The sequence below is a fragment of the Narcine bancroftii genome, chromosome 13, assembly GCF_036971445.1.
Source record: "Narcine bancroftii isolate sNarBan1 chromosome 13, sNarBan1.hap1, whole genome shotgun sequence".
Taxonomy (NCBI): domain Eukaryota; kingdom Metazoa; phylum Chordata; class Chondrichthyes; order Torpediniformes; family Narcinidae; genus Narcine; species Narcine bancroftii.
The window spans coordinates 79334551-79358950 of NC_091481.1; the positions used below are offsets into that span (position 1 = coordinate 79334551).

General features: G+C 49.6%; 1 protein-coding gene across 5 annotated transcripts in view; it reads right to left on the reverse strand.

Annotated features, from left to right (window-relative positions):
* Positions 1-5308: 5308 nt before the first annotated feature.
* The window catches only part of LOC138748245 (BRD4-interacting chromatin-remodeling complex-associated protein-like), a 142235-nt gene continuing 123143 nt past the window's right edge, over positions 5309-24400 (reverse strand). For all 5 annotated transcript variants that reach the window (XM_069908078.1, XM_069908079.1, XM_069908080.1 and 2 more), the window contains 4 exons: positions 20465-20613; positions 15752-15846; positions 13304-13406; positions 5309-11688 (listed from right to left, as the gene is read on the reverse strand). In XM_069908078.1, coding sequence (XP_069764179.1) covers positions 10508-11688; positions 13304-13406; positions 15752-15846; positions 20465-20613 — 1528 coding nt within the window. In that variant the 3' untranslated portion in view covers positions 5309-10507. The remainder of the gene's footprint in view (positions 11689-13303; positions 13407-15751; positions 15847-20464; positions 20614-24400) is intronic.

Genomic DNA, 24400 nt, shown 5'->3' on the forward strand with positions numbered 1-24400 from the left:
GCCAGAGTCGGGTAGAAGACACTTCACAGATGGCAAAACATTCCTGTTCCCCAACAATTTGCCCTGTACCCCACTCTCCCTCCCTCTCATCAACCCTATACTATCACACCAGGACCAGCCCACTGATCTGCAAGACCTTGGGGAGGGAACCCAGAGGGCGAACGTGCGGACTCCACACAGTCAGCACCGGAGGTCAGGATCGAACCCGGCTCACCCGGGGATGTGAGGGAGATGGTGGATGGTCCCAGTTGGGAAATTAACTAGTGTCGGTGAACATAAGAACTAGGAGCAGGAGTCGGCCACCCGGCCAGTCAAGCCTGCTCCACCATTCAATGGGATCTGATGATGGACTCGACTTCACCCACCTGCCTTTTGCTCCCATACTATGTGAAAATCTATCCAACCTGGTCTTAAATATATTTACTGATGATTTCCACAGATCACTGCCCTCTGGGAGGAGCATCTCCATCATAAATCTCCTTGAGGCTATGTTCCTTAGTTCTGGTCTCTCCCACCAATAGAAACAATGTACCATGGGTCTATCTTATCTATGCCTTTCATAATTTTATACATTTCCTTAAGATCCTCTAAATTCCAGCGAGTACAGTCCCAGACGACTCAATCCCTCCTCATAGGCGAACCCCCTCATCTCTGGAATCAACCTGGTGAACCGCCTCCAAAGCCAGTCCATCCTTCCTCAAGTCAGACCAGAACCGCCCGCAGTTCTCCAGATGCGGCCTCGCCAGGACCTGGTACAGTTGCAGCGCAACCTTCCTGCTCCAAACTGAATTATATTCCGAGATAAGGAAGTATTACTACCAGTCATAACCACCCCTTGTCCTTCAAAGGACACTTACTGGCCGATGGGTCCTAAATGTCCGCTGTAACCTGAAGGAGGGGACAAATGGGCATCCAAAATTAACGAGAGTCTTTCCAACGCTAGCGCAGGTCAGGATGTCGTGCTTTGTGCGCACGGTCTGATCCGATTTATTGTCAGTACATCACATACAACCCTGAGATTCCTTTTTCCTGCTGGCGAGGCAGAATCACCATTAATTGGTGGCGCAAAAACAGTACAAAGCTTAAACAGGTAACAAATGTAAACAAACTGACTGTGCAATACAGAGAAAACCATTCAAGTCCTAAAAGGATTGAGTTAGTGGTCGAGGAGTCTGCTGGTGGAGGGGAAGCAGCTGCTCCTGAACCTGGTGGGTGTGAGACTTGTGGCCCCTGCACCTCTTTCCTGATGGCAGCAGCGAGAATAGAGCGTGCGCTGGACGGTGTGAACCCTGCCCCGCCGACGGCAGAGTTCCCCATAGATGGGCTCAGTAGTGGGGAAGGGGTTTTTTTTTGCCTGTGATGTCCTGGGCGGTGCCCCCTGCCTTTTGGAGGTATTGGCAGACCCTGATGCAGCCGGTCAGCGCGCTGGGCGTGGAGACTTGCCCGGGTTTCGGGCGCCACACCAAACCCCCGAGGAAGGAGAGGCGCTCTCTTCGAGGTGTGTTGGGTTAACTCCTCACAATCGGATGAGGGGAAGGCAGAAAGTCGCGGGGCCAGGCTAATGAGTGGGGCGCTCGGTTCCCTGGAGCTGGCATGGATTTGATGGGCTGAATAGCCGTCAGCGCCAGGGGGGACACCCAGCTCCCCCCTCCAGTCCTGGTCTGTCGAGCAGGGCCGGCAGAGGTCACTGTCGCTCCAGATGTGAGCCACAAAGATGCCTCTGGGCTCAAGACAATGAAACTGCGCCGTGGAAGTGGTTCAACGTTGCAGAGACCGGGGGTGGGACACGGGCGGGCGCTGCCGGTGAAGGGCACTCGGGCTTCGCTTGACGACTGTAGATGAGGGGGCTCCAGCCCGACACGTTGGTCATTTATCTTTGCCAATAAAAAGTGCACTGAGTTTCTCCAGCATTGCTTCTACTTCAACCACGGTGTCCTCTTCCGAGAGGAGAAGGGATACCTTTGCCATGTAGTCGCCCTGAACATGAACCTACCTTCTCCAAGGCCCTGACAGCCAGAGAGAAATGGATGGGTCAAATCCCCTCCCAGTACTTTCAATGGGGAGGGTTGGGTGCACGTTTAAGCCCAGTGTTCCCAAGAAGAGATCGACCGTTTTAGTTGGTGAGCCCCTATTGTGGGAATGTGGAAACTTTCAACTCTCCCCCCCACCCCCCCACCCAAAGAATACTGGGGACGTACACCAAGTACAATGGTGAGCACCTCTTGAAAGTTGAGGGGAGTTTTTTTAAAATACCTGCACAGAGAGAGGCCTGGAATGCATTGGCAGGGGTGGAGGAGGAGGCTGGTATAATCTGGATTTAAAGAAAAACGAGGGGACAAGGGTTCAGGGGTGGGCAACGTTTTAGACAACTATCACAGTAACAGACCATTTCAGCCCACAAGTCCATACCGGGTGGGTGGGGGGTTGTGTCAGTTAATTGGGTGGCATGGACTCGTGGGCCAAAATGGCCTGTTACTGTATGTGTTCTCAGCCTTTTCATTTCCGCTCACATCCCACTTTAAGTAACCCCTATGCTGTCGGGGCTCTGTGATTAGTAAGGGGTTGCTTAAGGTGGGATGTGAGTGGGAAGGGAAGGTTGAGAATCACTGCTCTAAGACCCAATTGTTACTGAAATATTTTGCTTGAGTAAAATTGTCATTGGGCCATTTCCCTTGGAGTTCTGAAACCGTGCACATAACGAGTCAATGAGGGACGATTAAAACAGTGGGTTTCAAACTTTTTCTTTCCACCCACCTTAAGCAATCCCTTACTTATCACAGAGCAGCATAGGAGTTACTTAAAGTGGGATGACTGGAAAGAAAAAGGCGGAGAACCACAAAAGGTTGGCCACCCCTGGATGGCGGAGTAGGTTTGCATTGTGGACCGAAGGGTTGACACTGGTTCTAAATCTTGGAAGGGATGAGGATCATTTTCACACAAAATGAGCCAGTTTCTGCTTCTTTTAAGATTTCACCGTTTATTACAAAACATTTTGTTTAATAAATAGCTTAATATAAATGTATACAAAAATGTTCACTCATCAGAGTAGATGATTTAGCCTGTACAGTGGAGCAGGACATCAAAAGTCAGGGTATTTTGGATCTTGCCATTCATCATTGATAGAATGTGACCATTTTCTCTGATGCTCAGGATTAAGGCTCCGGAACATTCTGCTGAAAATAACCTCTTAAAACAAAAAAAAAATCTTTTTTTGCCAAACAGTATAACAAATTGATGAGATTTATCTTCAGTGTTATATATACACAATCATCTTGGTCTGCAGGTGAAGGATGGGTAAAAGGAGAGGCTGCACATCCTCGCCCTTTGCCCACCCACCAACCCCCTGGGAGGCGCCTCGGTGAATCCCAATTCTCCCCCAACCCCTCCTCACTGGAGCAGTGGGGGGTGGGACAATTGGAAGGTAGAGGTCTTTCTTTGTTCATGACACAGGTTTGTGGGAGGCGGACAATGGGGCACGTGTGGTGGGGGGGTTATTTTGATCTGCATGGTTTTAAAGTGAAATTAGAAATCACCGTGTCTTCTGAGAATGAGATTAATCAGCATTCCTTTAAATCCCCAGACAGCCGGTGGAGTGGCCAGGCCAGACACTGTTGGCAGAGAAGGGATCTCCCAGCACAAAGAAGGGCTTTGAAGGAAATTTCCACCCCCCCCCCCCCCAACTCACAGAAAAACGGTGTTACGGTGTTCCAATTCTAATTCCCTGCCTAGAAGACAATGGTTTGAGGCACAGGTTTCACCCGAAACAGTCACATCACGGTGACCCTCTCTCTCTCCCATCCTCACCCACCAGAGTCTCTGACTGCTCCCGGGACACTACCCACCACCCTGCAATGGTGGGTGAGGATTCTGCAGATAGACCGCAGTGATTCTCAACCTCCCCCAATAATATACCACCTTTAGTAATCCCTTACTAACTAGGATGCCATAGGTGCTCTGTGGTTAGTAAAGGATTACTTAGGATGGTATGTGAGTGGGGTGGGGGGGGGGGGGGGGGAGAGACAGGTTGAGAACCACTGAGATAATGGGTAGGAGCACAACAAGCAACGATGAATGATTTCCCCACCCGCCGACTGAGCAGGAGAGCACCGAGAGACCCACGCCCCATGAGCTCAGGCTGGGTACAGCTTTGAATCTAAAAAGAGCCTCTTCATTGCACCAACTGAGCCAGGGAGATCCAGAGGCAGACTGACCCTGGTGGGAGGCAGTGTTGAATGACCAAAGACCGCAGCAAACTTGACTACATCCAAGACCTTAGTCCCTACTGCATTTAGAGGATGGAGAACACAGGCATGTTTCCCTGCCAGCTCCCCCTGCCCCCCTGGCATGAAGGTTCCACACCTATCCATCCCTCATCATTAGTACATCTTCCTCTGACCAACCCTCAGCCGATTCTGTCCTGATCCTTTTTTTTTGGATCCACTCGTCATAAACTTAACAATGACAACAGGAAAATATACAAGACTGGGTGCAGAGGAACGAGAGCCCACAGCCGGTTACAATTCAAGGCAACAGCCTGAAGAGCTTCAGCCCTACTGAGGGCAAGACACCAATGGCACTGCAGTTACTACCCAGGATTCACAAGCTCCCCCAAGGCCAGGGACAACTCCTGCACACACTCTTGTGTGAGCTCCCTCTACATTGAGGGGGGGGGGGGTCCCCAGTAAATAAGGCAAATTAGAGGGTGAAAGGTTGGTGGAATCAGAGCATTTCAAAGAGCTGCTCAATGCACTGAAATTAGTATGTACAGGGTGGAGGAGTCAAGAATTCCACACACAGAGATTGGTTTGTGTAGGGTGGGGGGGTCAATTATCCCACGCACTGAGATCGGTTCATGTAGGGTGGGGGGGGGGGTTCAAGGATCCCACACACTGAGATCGGTTTGTGTAGGGTGGAGGGTCAATTATCCCACGCACGGAGATCAGTTTGTGTAGGGTGGGGGGAGGGGGGGGGTTCAAGGATCCCACACACTGAGATCAGTTTCTGTAGGGTGGAGGGCCAATTATCCCATGTACTGAGATCAGTTTGTGTAGGGAGGAGGGGGTCATGGATCCCACACACTGAGATGGGTTCATGGAGAGTGGAGGTCAATTATCCCATGCACTGAGATCGATTCGTGTAGGGAGGAGGGGGTCATGGATCCCACACACTGAGATGGGTTCGTGGAGAGTGGAGGTCAATTATCCCATGCACTGAGATTGATTCGTGTAGGGAGGAGGGGGTCATGGATCCCACACACTGAGATGGGTTCGTGGAGAGTGGAGGTCAATTATCCCATGCACTGAGATCGATTCGTGTAGGGAGGAGGGGGTCATGGATCCCACACACTGAGATGGGTTCGTGGAGAGTGGAGGTCAATTATCCCATGCACTGAGATCGATTCGTGTAGGGAGGAGGGGGTCATGGATCCCACACACTGAGATGGGTTCGTGGAGGGAGGAGGGGGTCATGGATCCCACACACTGAGATTGGTTTGTATAGGGTGGGGGGGGGGGGGTCAATGATCCCAGTCACTCGTGAAGGGGTCAAGGATGCCACACACCAAGATGTGGAGGGGGTAGACAGGGTCAAGGATGCCACACAAGCAGAGATCAGTACACAGGGTGGAGAGGTCAAGGGGGGGAAGGAAAGGGGGTCCAACATCTCATCTATCTCACCCTTGGGGTGAGGTTTGTGGACATTCCTAACAAGCAAGTGTGGCCCAATGAGCTGAAGGAATGGAGTGGACGGGCCTGACCAGAGATGGATGAAAATGCCACCCTGGGAGAAGAGAAAAGCCCTTACTGACCCTCCCCTCTCCATGAGGGGGAAACATCTGAGGGGAGGCTGAGGATGGGAACAAAGAAACTTCTCTTGGGCTAGAGAAACAGGGGCATCATCTCAGGATACTGGTCATCTATTTAGGGTAGGGGGGATATTTAATTTCACTCAAATGGTCGTGAATCTGGAGCTTCAGCCACGGAATTCATGCCTGTTGAAGGCAGGAGAATCGGGCAGAAAATGAATCCAAAGATAATTTAAAAAAAATGTAAACCTTTAAAAAAATTTTTAAATGTAGGCATGTTGCTCAGTACCACCCAATTATACCCGATTAACCTATACCGCCGTTTTGAAGAGTGGGAGGAAATGGAGCCCCCGGGGAAAACCCACAGACATGGGGAGAACGTCCAGACAGCGCAGGATTGGAACCCCTGGCCGCTCCAGCCAAGAGCCCGGAGAAAGATCCTCTGGGTACTCAGATCACCCTCCCGCCTTGGAACACCCAGGACTAGGATCCCCCCCCACCCCATCTCAGCACAACCGTGGAATGAGCAACAATACTGAAACGCAAACGTCTGCAGACACTGGGATTGGAACAAAAACACAGAAGCAACTCAGCAAGTCTCCCTGGGACGTAAAAATAGAACCAATGCGTTGGGCTGAAGCCCTTTTCTTCCAGGTGAGATCCATTCCCCACACCCCCAGCCCCTCTCCCCCAGCCTTTTAATTCAGGCACCTGCCTGCCTTTTGCTTATATGCTCAAGCCTGAAACGTCAGTGATCTCTCTTTACCTCCTCTGGGCACTGTGAGAGTTCCTCCAGCATTTCTGCGTGTTTACAGCAATGCTGCTGAACCTTTTGGTAGCTAAACGCCTCTTGCTTTTGCGGACCTCTTGGCCTTTCCCCCGGGGCTAGAATCCTTTCAATCCCAGATGAAAGCATTCACTGCCACCTAGACACCGGACCAGGGTCGGTAGGTTCAGCCCACATGCCCCTCGCTGCCTAACTAACACTGCAAGACTTGAGAACTGGCACCCCAAGACAACTCCGCTAGATAACGTTGGAAGCCAGACTTTTTACAAAAAAACGCTCCACAAAAATTAGTTTTTACATCTCATTGAAGTGGAAAAATGAAACAAAATTTGGGAGGGGGGGTTTGCTCGCTTCTTAAAAAAAAGATACGCTCAATGTTGGCACAGTATAAAGGGACAGTAACCAAGTAAATAAACTTCACAATGGTGCATTCAAGAAATTGCAACAGGGAGGATTTAATTACTGATCCAAAAAAAATCAAAGCATATTCTGTCCCCTGCTTAAAAAGTATTTTGACAAGGAGGCCCTCCCCACCTCGCATAAAACTTAAAAAATTAAAACCTGCAATTATCAGAATTGCCCCTTCCTTGGCCAACCATCTCAAATAATGTTCAATCTTTTAAGAAATGTAACCAACGTTTAAAAAAAATTCCCCAATTTCCCTTTCTAAAGGCAGAATACAAGGTCAGCTCTGCAGGGCTGAGAGTAAACAGATCACGGCAGCAGCGTGAACCAACTGGAATTTGCAATTCATGTTAAGGTGACGCAGCTACAGACAGATTAGTCAGATTCCCCCCATGAGGGGTAATATTTACACACTATTCCCATACCAGAAGCCTTTTCAAGACACTCAGAGGGGCGCTCGCGTGCACAAACACACACACACACACACAAAGGAATACACAGACCTGCAGAGACCACACACACAGGACCCCCCTTCCATACATATACACACACAGAGATCACACACACACACACACACACACACACACACACACACACACACACAAAGGAATACACAGACCTGCAGAGACCACACACACAGGACCCCCCCCATACATATACACACACAGAGATCACACACACACACACACACACACACACACACACACACACAAAGGAATACACAGACCTGCAGAGACCACACACAGGACCCCCCCTTCCATACATATACACACACACACACACACACAAAGGAATACACAGACCTGCAGAGACCACACACACAGGACCCCCCCCCCATACATATACACACACAGAGATCACACACACACACACACACACAAAGTAATTCACAGACCTGCAGAGACCACCCACACAGGACCCCCCATACATATACACACAGAGATCTCACACACACACACACACACACACACAAAGGAATACACACATGCAGAGACCACACACACATACACAAAGGAATACACAGACCTGCAGAGACCACCCACACAGACCCACCCCCCATACATATACACACAGAAATCACTCTACAAAGATCACACATAAAAGCTGCAACCTTGATCATTAATGAAAACACTGCTCATTCATTTCTGCAGGGAACCTGTTCTCTGGGAATCCAATCCCTGATGAACAAAGGGACATCCCCTGGATGATCCTCTCCCCCATTCCGCTCGTCCGAAGGTTGCTCCCCTCAATGCCCCACTGAGATTGCGCCACTCGTTCCCACCTTTGTCGGTGACACACTCCCAGGTCCTGGGTGTACAACTAAGTGGATGGGTTTCCCGATCCATGTGGATGACAGGTTCTCTCCCTGGGCACAGAGGCTGACATTCTATTGTTCCTCCAGCAAAAAAAAACGACAGAATTCCACATCTTTGTAAAATAAAAAAAAATAATTTCCCTGTTTGGGCTCCATGCACAGAGTTACTGCTGGAATTTCATTTTTGCCAACGACATCTTCCTCAGGCATGGAGTTAAATAAAACGTCTTCAGAGACAAAGCAGATGGAGGGGTTCTGGCCATTCTTCCTGGTACAGGCTAGGTATGATCACAGCACATCCATTCTGCCCATCACTTGCCTACTACCTCACTCAAGGTCTATGTGCCATGTCATCTATCGGGCCAACAGCTCAAAAGCATCCAATCACAGATCACGTCCACAGTCACACCCATCCCCGTCAATAAACCGGTTGGAACTCTGGGCTTCCAAAGACAAAACATGCAAGCCACTTTGCCCTGATACTCACAGACCAGTTTAGAACTTCGACTGAAAAATAGATGTGGTAGTAACCTGTAATGGACACAAGCTTGGAATATATATTTTTAAATTTTCACCCTGCATCACAGTCATTGCCTCCTGATAATCTATGTCCGGCAATCCAAACTGGTGGAATTCCCAACCACGTTAAATGCTTGGTCACATTCAAGGCAGACTGGAGATGGGAATCTGATGATTGTTACCGGGACAGAGGCAGGGTCTGTATCACATGTAGAACCAGCAGATCACAGGGTCTGTGTCACGTCTAGAACCAGCAGATCACAGGGGCTAGATCACGTCTAGAACCAGCAGATCACAGGGTCTAGATCACGTCTAGAACCAGCAGAACACAGGGTCCACATCATGTCTAGAACCAGACTACCACAGCGTCTACAGCACATCTACAACCAGCACACTGCATTGCCTGCTGTAACGAGATGGGCATCTTGTTTGGGAAAGGGGCCTGCCCAGTGGAATGCCCCAGAGTGATGATGATTCCCTACAACTCTGGAGAGGTGGGGCGGGGGGGGTGGGGGAGGAGAAAGAAAAAAAAAAAAAATCGGGGGTTGGTGGTTGAAGAAAGCTTCTTCCTCTCCTCCCCTTCGAAGATTTTCTTTAGGTTCAAAATGCAGGGGCAGTCTTGACACTCAGACCACACTCAATTAAAATCGGGTGACCTGTCTGGGGGAGGACCAGAAAACCAAGAGCAGATACAATAAGAATTGTACTGAAGATAAAGGGGCGAGGCTGTGAGGACAGATGCAACCAATGATGAGGTGGGGTTGAAGGCCCAACATCAGTTGAAAGGACCTCCCGATAACAAATTAATAATTAAAAGCAGAGGCATTAAAAGGAGAGAGGTGGAAAATGTTACACACGGGATGATTACGCCACCCCTCTCTGTTCAGTGGCTCAATGGCAATACTGAGAAGTTCTTCATCCTTCTGGGGAGGGAATTTTTACGAGGAGCGAACCCATCCAGGGCTGAGGTTGGAGGGTCAGGTTCGCAAGGGGTTGAAGAGAGAGCGGGTGAGGTTCAAGGGTAAGCAAGGCTGCCACACTGGCGACGATCATGGGCGCACCTGGTCCTCGGTGCCACGACGGTCTCTGTTGTCCTCGACCAGGGCAAGGTAGAAGGAGCCTCAGAGCCACTGGAAGAAGCAGAGGAGCTAGCAGAAGGAGATCGATCTCGCTCGGGTACCAGGCACTTTGGGCTCCATCACTGCTGTCAACCCAATGCCATGATCTGTGCACACTCAGAGGAAGACTCCAAACCATTTGGACGTGGATTTGTTTCTTTTTTTTTGGTTAAGGTACATTGGTCAATCATCTAGTTGTTTGAAATGATCACCCTACATGTTCCACACCTTTCGGTCACCCTGCCTTCAACATAAAGAGCCAAAGGCCAGTGGTGTCATCTCCTACCAGCCTGCTAGAAACGGCGCTGACCTCAAAACAATAGCTGGCAATCTCATCCGGGCTACACTGGAGGGGTGACACTGCATCTTTTACTAATGCTAAATGCCTCAAGGGCAGATGGAGCAGAATCTGGGCCTTTTTTTTTGGATGCAATGTTTACATAATACCACAAAGGTAGGTTCACATAAAGGGATACCATCTCTTTAATGTGCTGTGTTGTGCTTTCACAGCACAGCTGGTGTACCAGCGATGGAAACAAGTACGAGTTGAACGAACTGAGTCATCTAGTGTAAGTCCTAGCGCCAAGGCCTCCATTGCGATTGGGTGCAAGATAGCTGTCCGAGTGTGGAGTTGGGGAGAAGGGTGAAGAGTTCATCTCTGAGGAGCCGTAAGGAGACGAGACGGGATTCGGAGCGAGAGAGGACTGCGGCTGCCTCAGGTTCAGGATGCTGTCGATGGCACTCTGCAAGTGTTCAGTCAAGGTGTCGTCCTGAGGGCTGTCACTGGAGAAGCTGGCATTGTCCATGTCAAACGACTCCGACTTCGTCCTCTTGGGAGGAGGGAGCGCCAGCTCCCAGGACCCGTCGGGAGGGTCGGCTTTGATGAAGCCACGCATTAACTCGTTCTCGACGCCAGACAGCTCCCTCGCCAGCCCACCCGAGCTGCCGTCCGCCCTTCTCCCAGGAGGCTCCTCCGACTTGGGAGGCGGAGCATGAGCGTGCATTCGAGCTTTCTTGCCCAAAGCCGCTGCCTTGGATCTGTCCTCCATCCTGCCTCTGCCAGTCCTGAGCTTTGGGCTCTCCAAGGACTTGCATGTGGCAATTACACTTTTGGAAGTCGCCTCACACTTGGGGAGACTTGCCCTCCTGCTGTCCTCCAACTTAACGGGCCCGGGCTGCGAAGGGTTAACGGCAGTCTGGTCGGCCAGGACTGGAGCCGTGCTGTCCCGGTAGGTCTTCCTTGGCGGAAGCTTGCAATAGTTGGTGGCACTGGGTGGGTGGCTGTGTGTGGGCGAGGGTGTGGTGGCATGGTCGAGGCTGCCGTTCACCTGCCGCTCGCTGGCGTCCCTCGGGCTCTCGGTGCTCTTGATCACCGAGCTGCTGGCTTGGTGGACGGGGTCCAGGGCAGTGTTGTGGACCACTTTGCTCAGCCCCGCTTCCTGCTTGATCTTCAGCTTCAGGCCGATCCTGCTCCGCGCCTCGTAGGTCTTCATAGGGGGCGGCCGGCTGCGCGCATGCAGCGTGTCGTCCTCGCCGTCCTGCGCCGGCAGCACCCTGGCCCACGACACTGAGGGGGAGCCCCCCGCATGCTTGATGACCAGCTTGGTGGGGTGTATCGGGGTGGCTGTTTGGATGGAGGGAAGGCGTGAGGCTTCCAGCGACACTGTAGGTGAGGTGCAGGGAGGAGGCGGAGAGGAGGTAGCAACACCGTGAGATCTGGATGAAGAGGCCACATACTCGTCTAGAGAGGGATAAACCAGAGACAGTCATTTATTCATCAGCTATTTCCTTTAAACCCCCTCCCTTCCCTTCTCCCAGCCATCACACTGATTTCAAAACTTTAAATTTACAAAAATTTAGACCTACAGCAAGGCAGCAGGCCATTCCAATTAACCTACACTCCTGGTATGTTTTGAACAGTGGGGAAGAAACCAGAGTCCCCAGGGAAACTCAAGCAGACACGGGAAGAAGGTAGAAACAGCGCAGTCCCAATCGCTGGCGCTGTAAAGGCATGGCGCTAACCGCTACGTCAACCTCCCGCCATATTTCCACACTCTCTTCTCCCCCCCCCCCACCCCCAACTCTCTCTGCGCAACCAAAACCGCAGAGACAGCAGAGTGCGGCAAAGTATCATCTGTTGGTTGTGGCCGCCTTTGGACTCTGCTCAAAGTTTATGGGCCCCCTTTCCTACCAAGCAGTCAAGTTTAGTTGGTTTCCTCCGACTGACTACATACAAAACAAAAAATATTTTATGATTTGGGTCCGTGGCCCCTCTTGAATATGTGGTGGCCCCCAGCGGGGCCATTGAGAATGGATGATCTCGAGCTTCAATTCAACAGGAGCTTGGGGTGGGGGGGGGGGGCGTGGGGGGAAGACACTGGACAACAAAAATGTTGCTTCCTGAACACTTCTGCGTGCATTTTATGGATTTTGGGGTGTTTGTCACAAAATTCTCCTATCACGTATCATTTTTTTGAAAGATATAACCTATTTTTGTGACTTCCTGTCATATTTTAAGTCTACTTTAAGCGTGAAGCGCAACGTGTCAGCGAAGATTCATTTTCTGTCCTCACACTTGGACTCCTTCCCTGCTGATCTTGGTGCCATCAGAGACGAACATGGTGAAAGGTTTCACCAGGAGATGGGGACCGCGGAAAAGCGGCATCAATGCCGGCCAAATATTGTTGGACAATGACACCAGAGGCCTCAGATGCTGAGTACAAAGGAAAATCAGCGGCAAAACATTTTTAGGTCAGTTGAACTAACGTAAGGCGTTAGCATCTTTACGTGATTAAGTGTGCCAATTAGGGGACATTGCCTCAAGATTCAGGGTAGTAGAGTTAGGCCAGAGATGAGGAGGAACTGCTTTTCCCAGAGGGTGGTAAATCTGTGGAATTCACTGCCCATTGAAGCAGGGGAGTAGATATATTTAAGACCAAGTTGGATAGATTTCTGCATAGTAGGGGAATTATGGGATATGGGGAAAAGGCAGGTAGGTGAAGATGAGCCTATCATCTGATCAGCCATGGTCTCATTGAAGGGCGGAGCAGGCTCGACGGGCTGGATAGCCGACTCCTGCTCCTAGTTCTTGTGTTCTTATGTAATACTGCTGCTTCCGGCAAAGCTCAAGATGCCACAATCGGCACGTGGAATGAGGTGGCTTCGCTGCTGTTTATATTCACCTGGAGCCAGAGTTGCGCCACACTCAACCACCTCACCATGGAGACCCTTCCAGTGACCTGCTTCTGGAGCAGGCGCAAGTGACGAGATCAATCGGGGGCGGGGGTCAGGTCGATGGTGAGACTACTGGGGGACACCTACGGTGGGACAAGAGCCGCTGTCGTCAAGGGCCTTACCGGGTTTCTCCTTTGCTAGCTGCTTGTCAGTGGTGAGGGAGGTTTTCTCTTCCTGGATGAACATCCTGTCGATCATCACCATCTCAGCTGAGGGACTCAGCCTCTGGAAATTCAGAAGGACATGGCTTTCACGGCTGTGCAAGATCCACAGGCTTGACCCCACCTGCACTATGGCCGGAGCACAGCCATCATGTTTCACGCAACTGTTTCCAGCTTAAATTGTTCCTCCACGTTTAAAAAAATTTACAACACAGTGGAACCCAATTCCAGCCATTTAAACACATGCCACCTAATTGTTTAACCTGCTGTGTTTCTCCAGCATTGTATTTTTACAATGAACCCTGCTTGTTTTTGGAGGGTGGGAGGAAACTGGAACACCTGGGGAAAGCGTACAAACTCCTTACAGACAGTGTGGGATTTGAATCTGAGTCGTTGGCACATGCTAACCATGCCACCCATTTTGCCACAGTGACCAGGCTTCACAGGGTTACCACGAGGGCTCCTATTCTTGTTCAGGGTTCGCCTCTTCCATCCACAGGGATCAGAGATCAACTTGGGTGAGGAGACTCGACCTCCGCCCCTCTATCCTGAACAGACCTCCATCCTCAAACTCTTCTCATTGGTTTCAGCCTAATTGGCTTGACAAGTTTGGCTTTAGAGTGAAAGGAGAAAGGTTTAGGGGGAACTTCTTCACTCAGAGAATGGTGGGAGTGTGGAACGAGCTGCCATCTGATGTGGAAAATGTGGGCTCACTCAAAGAATAAATTGGATAGATACATGGATGGGAGAGGGTTATGGACTGGGAGTAGATCAATTGGACTAATTGAATAATATTTTGGCACATACTAGAAGGGCCATTGGCCTGTTTACTGTGCATTTCTAGGGTTCTACAGACAGGATGCACCGTTGTGTGAAAAGTGGTAGATGGAGTTCAATCCGGATAAGTGTGAGGTGTTGAATTTTGGAAGGTCAACTCTGAGTACAGGGTTAATGGTCAGACACAAGAGTGTGGAAGAACAGAGGGACTTTGGGGTCCAAATCCATAACATCTCTCAAGGTCGCCACGCAGGTTAATAGAATGGTTAAGAAGGCCTAAGGGACGCTGGGTTTCATTAGTCAGGGGACTGAGTTCAGGAGTCGTGAGGTCATGTTGCAGCTCTACAAATCTCTGGTGAGACCACACTTAAGAGTATTGTGTCCAGTTCTGGTCACCTCATTACAGGAAGGATGCGGGAGCTCGGGAGAGGGTGCAGGGGAGATTTACCAAGATGCTGCCTGGATTGGAAAATATCAGAGACAAAGTGAGCAGAGCTGGGACTTCTCTCTTTGGAGCGAAGAAAGATGAGAGGTGACTTAATAGAGGTCTACAAGATTCTGAGAGGCATAGACAACCAGCAGCTTTATCCCAGGAGCAAATACTAGAGGACATGTGTACAAAGTGAATGGAGGAAGGTTTAGGGGAGACATCAGGGGCAATTAAAAAAGAGTGAGAATGCATTGCCAGGATTGGTGGTAGAGACTTGAACAAATAGCGGCTTTTAAGAGACTCTAAGATGAGCACATGTGGATGAAAGAAAAATAGAGGGTTGCGAGGTAGAGAGGGTTTAGTATTTTTTTGGGATTGGTTGACACATCATGAGTCAAATGGTGTAATGTTCTGTTCTACAATCGCTGACTTCCAAGATCACCTCTCATTCTTCCAGACTTTCCAATCAGATCTTTCTTGGCCCCACCTCTCATCCCTCGTTTGGCCAGTGGAACGTGTTATTATCTCCCCTACCCACCCGCCCTCCCCAGCTGTTGTCTCCTGCTTTCCGGGACAACCCAAAGGCTGAACTGGCATGAAGGACAGTTATAGCACTTGAACATGGAGTCCTCCCATACTGCTGAATCTGGGGCCTTCACCCAACTCCACTGCAGCCAGTGATGAAAAATGTTCATTCCCCTTGCCCTGTTCATCAATTCAGAAGGGCATTATTGCGCAGTCACCAGCTGGTTCACATTCAGTTCCCAGGCTTGTGAAACCACAACCCAACTCCAAGTCAACACTACCACAGAAGCAGGGAATCGGGATGAATATCACAGAAACCCTCACTGTCCTGACCTTCACTGAACGTCCCTGAGAATGGGTCAAAACCACCCCACACCCCCAGTGACACTGCAGCCTCAAGCAATGCCGCAAAGAATTGTGGCTGATACCCGCAGCCGTGGTGGTTTCAGTTCGGAGCCCGGGTTGACACTGACCTGAACCCAATTCGTCTTCCGCTTAATTAGTCTGGTCTGGATTTCAACACAGTCCCGGGAAGTTGTGACATCAAAGGGGAGGGGGCACCTAATTGTCTCCCGTTCCCTCCCCATTAAAGGAAGGGAATCTCTGAACACTCCAAACACGGTGCCCCAGGACTGCCAGAAACGGCTCACACAAGGTAAAGTAGAAAGAGTCGTTACCCTGGCCTCCTCGAACAGCAACATTCTGTACTTGTGTAGCATGGCCTGGGTGCGTTTTAATAACTGTGTCGAAACCGCCTCAAACTCCTCGTCCACTGCAAGACAGAGAACCACATCACTCCACATCGATAAATAAAATTAATCCATTGAATTTTGGATTAGTATCCCATTCACCACCTCAAGCACAACAAAAATTACCTTCATAAGGGGACAGTCTCAAGATTGCAAGGAACAAGAGAAGACCATTCAGCCCCTTTAATCTCCTCTCCCATTCAATCGGATCATGGCTGATCCAAGATTTCTTTTCCATCTTCCTTCCCTTTCCCAGAAATCCTGATGTCAAGTCCGTCTACCGGAGCCTTCAATACATCCGAGTTCTGTGTCCCCACAGACCTTTGGTCAAGGAGGTTCAAGACCATGAGACATTGGAACAAAAATAGGCTATCCAGCTCATCGAGCCTGCCCTGCCATTTTAATCATGAGCTGATCCATTTCCCCAAACAGCCCCGCTGCCCTGTCTTCTCCCCTTTGATGCCCTGGCTCATCAAGAACCTTTCAATCTCTGCCTTAAATACACCCAATGACTTGGCCTCCACACCCGTCAGTGGAAACAAATTCCACAGATTTACCACCCTCGGGCTGAAGAAGTTCTCCTGCTACTCTTTCCCAACTTTAATCTTGAAGTTGTGCCCTTCTGTCCTAACTCTCCCACTGTGGGAAACAACCTTCCTGCATCTACTCTGCCCACGCCTTTCAACATTTGGAATGTTTCAGTGAGATCCTGCTCCTCCCCCCCCCCCCCCTCCATTCTCTTAAATTCCAACAAGTACAGGTCAAGAGCCATCAAATGTTCCTTTCATTCACAGAATCATCCCTGTGAAGCTCCTCGGAATGCCAGAACATCATTTCTAAAATGAGGTGCCCAGAACTGCTCCCAGTGCTCCTCATGAGGTCTCACTGGTGCCTTATAAAGCCTCAGCATCACATCCCTGATTCAATTCCTCTTGAAGTGAACACCAGCATTGCATTTGCCGCCTTCACCACCAACTCAGCCTGCAAGTTTACCCTCAGGCGATCCTGCACAAAGACTCCCAGGTCCCTTTGCACCTGTGAATTTTTAAAATTTTCTCCCCATTCAGAAAATAACCTGCCCGTTTCTTCTGGCAAAAGTGCACGACCGTCCACTTTCCGACATTGTATTTCATTTGCCACTTCTCTCATCTCTTTAAATCAATCTTTTTTTCCCACCCCACCCCCTCACATAGGATCCCATAGGTGCTTAGTAAGAGATTACTTAAGGTGGTATGTGAGTGGAAAGAAAAAGGTTGAGAACCACTGGTCTAAGTCCTTCTGCAGCCTCAACGCTACCTGCTCCTCCACCGAGATTACTTAAGGTGGTATGTGAGTGGAAAGAAAAAGGTTGAGAACCACTGGTCTAAGTCCTTCTGCAGCCTCAACACTACCTGCTCCTCCACCAATCTTGTCATCTGCCAACTTGGCCACAAAACCGTCCATTCTATAGTCTAACTCAGGGGTGTCAAACTCAAATTCACGGAGGGCCAAAATTAAAAACTTGGACTAAGTCGAGGGCCGAACTAAATATTTATTGAAAATTTTCAACAACATCTGCATGTTTTCTCTTCTTTCAACATATGTAATGTTAAACTTTAGGATATAACTTTAGGAGGATAATGTTACAGGTCAGGAGTAGGTAGCTCAAGTTCACCCTTTGCTTGACCTGAGGGAAACCTATTTGGTCCCTGTGGAGATGTCGTCAGCATTCACAGCCTGTGTCCATTTTGGCCTGCATCAGGACTCAGCATTTCCTGCTCACTTCCTCAGGCTCTAGGCCTCTCTCTATTCACCCTCGACCCACCATCCCTCTACCTGACCAGTCCTTTACCCAACCTCTACTCACCCCTCACTCCACTCGCTCTGCCTCTACCCACCCCATCCTATACACGCCCCTCTACTGCCTCTCCCCTCAACCTGTTCCTCTCTCTACCCGTCTCTCACCCTCTAATCACCCCTCCCCTACTCGCCCTGCCCCTCCCCTTTTACCTCTTCCCTATCCACCCCTCCTTCTACTTATCCCTCCCTCTAACTGCCCCTCGCACCACCCTAACTTCCCCTGCCCATTACTCCTCACCTACACTCTCTGCCCACCCCTGCTTACCCACCCACTCAGGCCCAGCGCGCTGCCGATCAGCCTTTGCGGACAGCCACCATCTCTCTCTTCACGTGCAGGGCCGAACCAGCCGTCCCTGGGGTCCGCGCCGGTGCAAGCGCTGAAGGCCGTGGCGACCGGGAGAAGTGTGCTCGCGCTGTGGAAGGGCTGTCCGGTGCCAGTCGCGCTGCCTGGGGGCCATGCGCAGCCTGCCATGCCCGTCGCGCCGACAGGAAATCACAGGCGTTCGCCCATCCGCCGCACCGCTCGACAGGTGGGAGAAGTGACTGGTTGTGCGGGGAGCCTTCCAACTGGCTTGCCGGCTGATGACATCGACAGACTTCTTGTGTTACAATTTCTCGTGTTACAATGGGGAAGGATGTGCAATGAAGGGGGTGACATTACCAAAAAACAGCATCGGCGGGCCACCTCTAATACATTTTTGAAATGATCTTGCGGGCCAAATATAATTATATTTGGCCCGCGGGCCAGAGTTTGACATGTGTGGTCTAACTCATCGATATAAAACACAAAAAGAAATGACCCCAACTCCACTAGCAGCTGGCTGCTGACCGGGTATTCTTCCTACTTCCTCCAATCAGCCAGTGCTCTGCCCACACTAGCATGTTTCCTGTTACACCACAGGCTCTTATCTTGTTAAGTAGCTTCATATGCGTAATATTCAAATTCTCGGTCCTTAGAGAAGGAATTCTACATCTTCTTGACCTTAAATGGCTATCCGTTAATTCTGAGACGACCGCCACTGCTGGTTTGGGGCTATCCACCAAGAGGAAATACCCCATCCTGTCGAGCCTTCCCAACGGTCTTACTTTGCAATAAGATTGCCGTTCATTCGTCAACGCCGATGAGTGGAGTCTCGAATAACGTTTCTTCAGAGCACAACCCTTCCAACACCCAACATCAATCGACTTCTCCAACAAAATAATATCTTTGCTTAAAAAGAGGGCAAGTCCACTGACATTATTTCAAACGCACTCTTCACCAGTAACTTGCTCAATTCCATACTTCGGCCACTTAAAATAAAAGCCAGGAGCCAACTTTCTAAGCTTCATCCACAAGATCCCAAATTGTTGTGTTGCAACCTTTTGCAGATATTCTCCATTTACAGAATACAGCTAGACCCCCAACTTACGACATTCCGCCTTGCGATATTTCAAAGTTACGATGATCGGAATTAGTTTTGAATAAAGGTAAGTCGGGGTCGACCTGTATCAATGTGGTTGCTTTTCCTTCTCTAAGGAAAGGTTTCCGTCCAAAAAGCGCACACAGATCGCTTCCCACCCCCACCCCAAATGTCAGCATTTCGGAGCGCCTCTTGTAGTGGAGTCAAGAAAACGTGCTTTGATGAACCCGATACTGGCTTTTTTTTTGATTTGGAATGCACGCGCAGATTGCTGTTCACTGGGAAAGGAAGGAGAGATTGGAGAGAGATGGGAGGGAGGGAGGGAGAGATTGAAGAGGGGAGGGAGGGAGGGAGAGATGGGAGAGAGGGAGGGAGAGATGGGAGGGAGAGAGATGGGAGGGAGAGAGATGGGAGGGAGAGAGATGGGAGGGAGGGAGAGATTGAAGAGGGGAGGGAGAGATTGGAGAGATGGGAGGGAGAGATTGGAGAGATGGGAGGGAGGGAGAGATTGATGGGAGATGTGAGGGAGGGAGAGATTGATGGGAGGGAGGGAGGAAGAGATTGAAGAGGGGAGGGAGAAACAGAGAGATGGGAGGGAGGGAGGGAGAGATGGGAGGGAGAGATTGTAGAGGGAGAGAGAGATTGGGGAGAGGGAGATTGAAGAGGGAGAGGGAGATTGAAGAGGGAGAGGGAGATTGAAGAGGGAGAGAGATTGAAGAGGGAGAGAGAGATTGAAGAGGGAGAGAGAGATTGAAGAGGGAGAGAAATTGGAGAGAGATTGGAGAGGGAGAAAGAGATTGGAGGGAGAGAGAGATTGAAGAGGGAGAGAGAGATTGAAGAGGGAGAGAGAGATTGAAGAGGGAGAGAGAGATTGAAGAGGGAGAGAGAGATTGAAGAGGGAGAGAGAGCAACGGCAATTTGGATGTGTTCCAAATCACCACATAGGTGGCGAGGTGACGCCACTGCCCCTAGTTGCCAGGTGCAATCTTGGGCCTCCGGAAGAAGCGGGGACATCGGGTCGGCCTCCCGGAAAGAGCGGATCAGAAAACTACCTGTACAGATAGACACTGACTTCTGTTGATATCACCTTATGATGCAAGTCACGGAACCAAACCCCATCGTAAGTCGGGGTCTACCTGCATTGTTCTTCCTTCTAAAATCAACATTTCCCCCTGATTACACTCCATTTGCCCTTTCTACTAACTGTTCAATGTCTCTCATCAACTGTCTGGTACCTCGACTACCCACCAGTCTTTGATCTACAAATGCAGTAAACAGCCTTGGGTACTCCCTGGCATGCTGAGTATCTGCTGCTATGCACCAGGAATGGTACAGGGCGAGACCACCCTGGTAATGTTCAGTCCAAAGCACTACCCCAGGGAGCGCAGCAAGATGCCATTACCTTTCCTGTGCTCTTCCACGGAGGGCAACGTCCCCTGGTACAGGTGGTATGGCAGAAGCCTGTGCACCATATCCTGATAAGATCGGAAGGGGGTCTTGTAATCCGGTTGTAGCACAGCATCCTGATCCACGCGCAGTCGGTCTACGAGCCTGTAACCAGGGGACAGGAGTGTTGTTTTAGTACCAGCTGATGAACTGCTCATACAATTCCTCCAAGAGTCTCCTATTTATTTAATAGTATTTATTTTTATATTCGTACTGCAACAGCACCTAATAGGTTGAGATTGACTGATCTCAGAAGCTAAGCAGCCGGTCAGTACCTAGAGGGGAGACTACCTAGGAACACCAGGTGCTGTAGGCTTCCGTGAGGGGCGTTGGACAAAGTGGAGACTCTATGTCTACCTTATGATAGACAAAAGTTAAAGAATTTCATGTAGGTTCCATTCTCAATGTGACAATAATGGATTCTTTACCTTTATATAAATTGCTTGTAAATGTGTGAGTTATGTCTAGACACGTGTTGGCATGTTTTTGCATTAAGGCCCAAAGAACATTGCACTTAACACAATTGTATGAAAATAATAAACTTAAACTTGCAACCATAACGCTGCCAAACAGTGGAGCAGGAACTGCAGACCTTGGTACAAGACTAACAAATCCATCAGCGAATTTGGTGGAATATATTTCCCCAGCATGGGCTCAGGATGGCTGCAGAATTTGTGGGGCAGAAACCTTGGTGTGTGGTAGAGATAACCAGCAGACGGAAGGACTAACTGCTTTTGTGGTGTTCTGAGACAAGAAAGTGATGGTAACCGGACAAAGTGGCTACCACCCATTGGCACTGACGTCTATGATCACGAAATGCTTTGAGGATCAAACCACACCTCCCAGCCACATTGGACTTGTTCCTGCTTGCCTACTGTCCAAACTGGTCCATAGATGATGCCACACCCTTGACCCTCCACTCCATTCTGGCCCACCTAGAGAACATCAGGCTGTTGTACATTGACATCTACAATGTTCGTCGAGGACACCTACAAGAGGCGGTGTCTGAAGAAAGCAGGCTCTATCGTCAAGGACCCCCATCACCTAGTCCATGCCCGTTTCTCACTGCTAACATCAGGAAGGAGGTACAGGAGCCTGAAAACGGCACAAGGACATCAGATTGCTGAATGGACAATAGACCACACTTCACTTTCTCTTCCTTTGCACCAATTTAAAAAAAAATTAAAAATGTATTTATTGCAATATTTGTGCTGTGAAACTCCTGCAAAACAACAAATTTCGTGACATGTTCATGACAATAAATTCTGATAGACTTCAGCTTGGCGTTCAACACAATCAAACCTCAGGGGCCGGTGAACACACTGACCTCGCTGGGACTCCGCACCCCTCTAAACAACTGGATCCTGGAGTTCTTGACTGAAAGACCACAGTCTGTCTGGGTTGGTAGCAAAGCTTCAAGCCCGATCAATGGCGCACCTCCACCCGCTACTGTTCACACTGGTGACTCATGGACTGCACTGCCAGATTCACTTCTAAAAAGAATCATCGAGTTGGTGAATGATACAACGGTCGTTGGCCTCCTCAGCCACAATGATGAGTTGCGTTAGGAAGAGGAGGCTCGGCGGCTCGCGAAATGGTGCAAGAACAACCACCAGCTGGTCTCAACGTGGACAAGGGAAAGGAGATGATTGTGGACAACAGGCGGATGAAGGTCGACTGTTCCTCATTACACATCAATGGTTCAGTCTTGGAAAGAGCGGAGAGCAAGAAATTCCTTGGTGTTCATATAAAGGACCCACAACATTTCCTCATTCAGAATCAGAAGGAATTTATCGTCATGAACAAGACACAAAATTTGTTATTTTGCAGCAGCGTCTCAGCGCAAACATTTCTATAAACCACCTTACAAAAATAAAAAGTCAAAGCGAGGCAGTGTCTTTGGTTCATTGATCATTCACGAATCTGATGGCGGAGGGGAAGAAGCTGCCCTTGTGCCGCTGAGTGCTCGTCTTTAGGCTCCTGGACCTTCCCCCCCCCCCCCATGGTAGCAGAGTTAAGAGGGAGTGGCCTGGGTGGTGGTGGGGTGCATGAGGATAGAGGCTGCTTTCTTAAGACACCGCCTCATGTCGATGTCCTCGACGGAGTGAAGTCTGGTGCCCGTGATGTCACAGGTCGAGTTAACAACCGTCTGGAGTTTGGTCAGGAAGGCACAGCAGCGCTTACACTTCCTAAGAAGGCTGAGGAGGTCAAAGCTACCAGCCTCCCCCATCTTGACCACCTTTTCCAGGAGTAGAATTGAGAGCATCCCGTCTGGCTATACCATTGTGTGGTATGTTAGCTGCAAAGCATCAGACCTGAAGTCTTTACAGATGATCATTAAAACAGCCAAGAGGATTACTGGAATCTCTCTCCTCTATAGGTTATATTTACTGAGAGCGCTGTCGAAAGAGGACCCAGGAATTATAGAAGACCTTTCCATCCAGTGCACAGTACAGGTATCCCCCCGCTTTTTAAAAGTTCATGTTATGTCACTTCACTTTCTTCGCTAACCGAAAGAAATCCAAAGAGGATTTTCGCTTTTTTACGGAAAAAGGAAAAAGCAAAAATAGTGTTCAGCGATCTGTTGGGAGAGCGCGGGGTAGTGGGATCAATGTGGGGACTGAGAGTGAGCCGTCGAGAGAACGCAGGGCAGTGAGATCAGTGTGTGGACTGATAGAGGGCAGTGAGATCAGTGTGTGGACTGATAGCGGGCTGTTGGGAGAGCACGGGGCAGTAGGATCAATGTGGGGACTGATAATGGGCTGTCAGGAGTGCAGGGCAGTAAGATCAGTGTGGGAACTGAGAGCGAGCTGACGGGAGAACGCAGGGCCATGGGATCACTGTGGGGACTGATAGCAGGCTGCAGGAGAGCACGAGGCAGTGGGATCAGTGTGGGGACTGATAGCGGGCTGTCAGGAGAGCACGGGGCAGTGGGTCTGGGAGCGCTCAAAAACTTTTCCCCATATAAATTAATAGTAAATGCTTCTTCGTTTTCTGCCATTTCAGCTTACAAAAGGTTTCATAGGAACGCTCTACTTTTGAATAGCGGGGATATCTATATCTTCAACCCACTTCCATCAAGAAGGAGTTACGGGATGATCAAAAGCAGGACTCCCAGGCTGGGAATAGCTTCTTCCCACAAGCTGTGAGACTGATAAACAATACCCCGTCACCATATTCATCATCCCAAATATTTCTATATATTAATTCTCATTATTTATGTGATCTTTATGCATTGCAATATTTGTGCATGGTCCGGAGAAACGTTGTTTTGTTGGGTTCTAAACCGTGTCTGCCCGTCCCGCATCGGACTTGTCAGCCACAAACGAGCCTGCAGCTGACGTGGACTTTTTACCCCCTCCATAAATCTTCGTCCGCGAAGCCAAGCCAAAGAAAGAAATGTACAATCAGATGATAATAAACTTGAACCGAAGCCAGACGATTCTGAGCTTTCTGCTGGTGCAACAGGATACCCACGAGTCCCTGACATTCACATCCAGGTCCTCATTTATATCCATCACAAGCATCTAGGGTCCCAACCCCTGCAGTGCACCATTGGACACAGACTTCCAGTATTCTTGAATTCTTAATCCCCAACCCGATAAACTCTCAGCCTCCAAACCTCGAAATGATCCCCGTCTCAACAGCAGTTTGCATTTGGGTGCGTCGGAGAGGGGAATTTCCGATTTCTCAGCCCAGTAAACGATTGAACCCAAACAGACGGCAGACAAAAGTTAAAGAATTTCATGTGCATTACGTTCTAAATGTAGTATTGCGTGACAATAATGGAACCTTTACCAAACTGTTGGTTTTGGTAATCCTAAAGTTCGGGCAATGTCGCCTATTGATTTATTCTTGAATTACAGCCATGAGGCTTCGTTGACTTTCACTG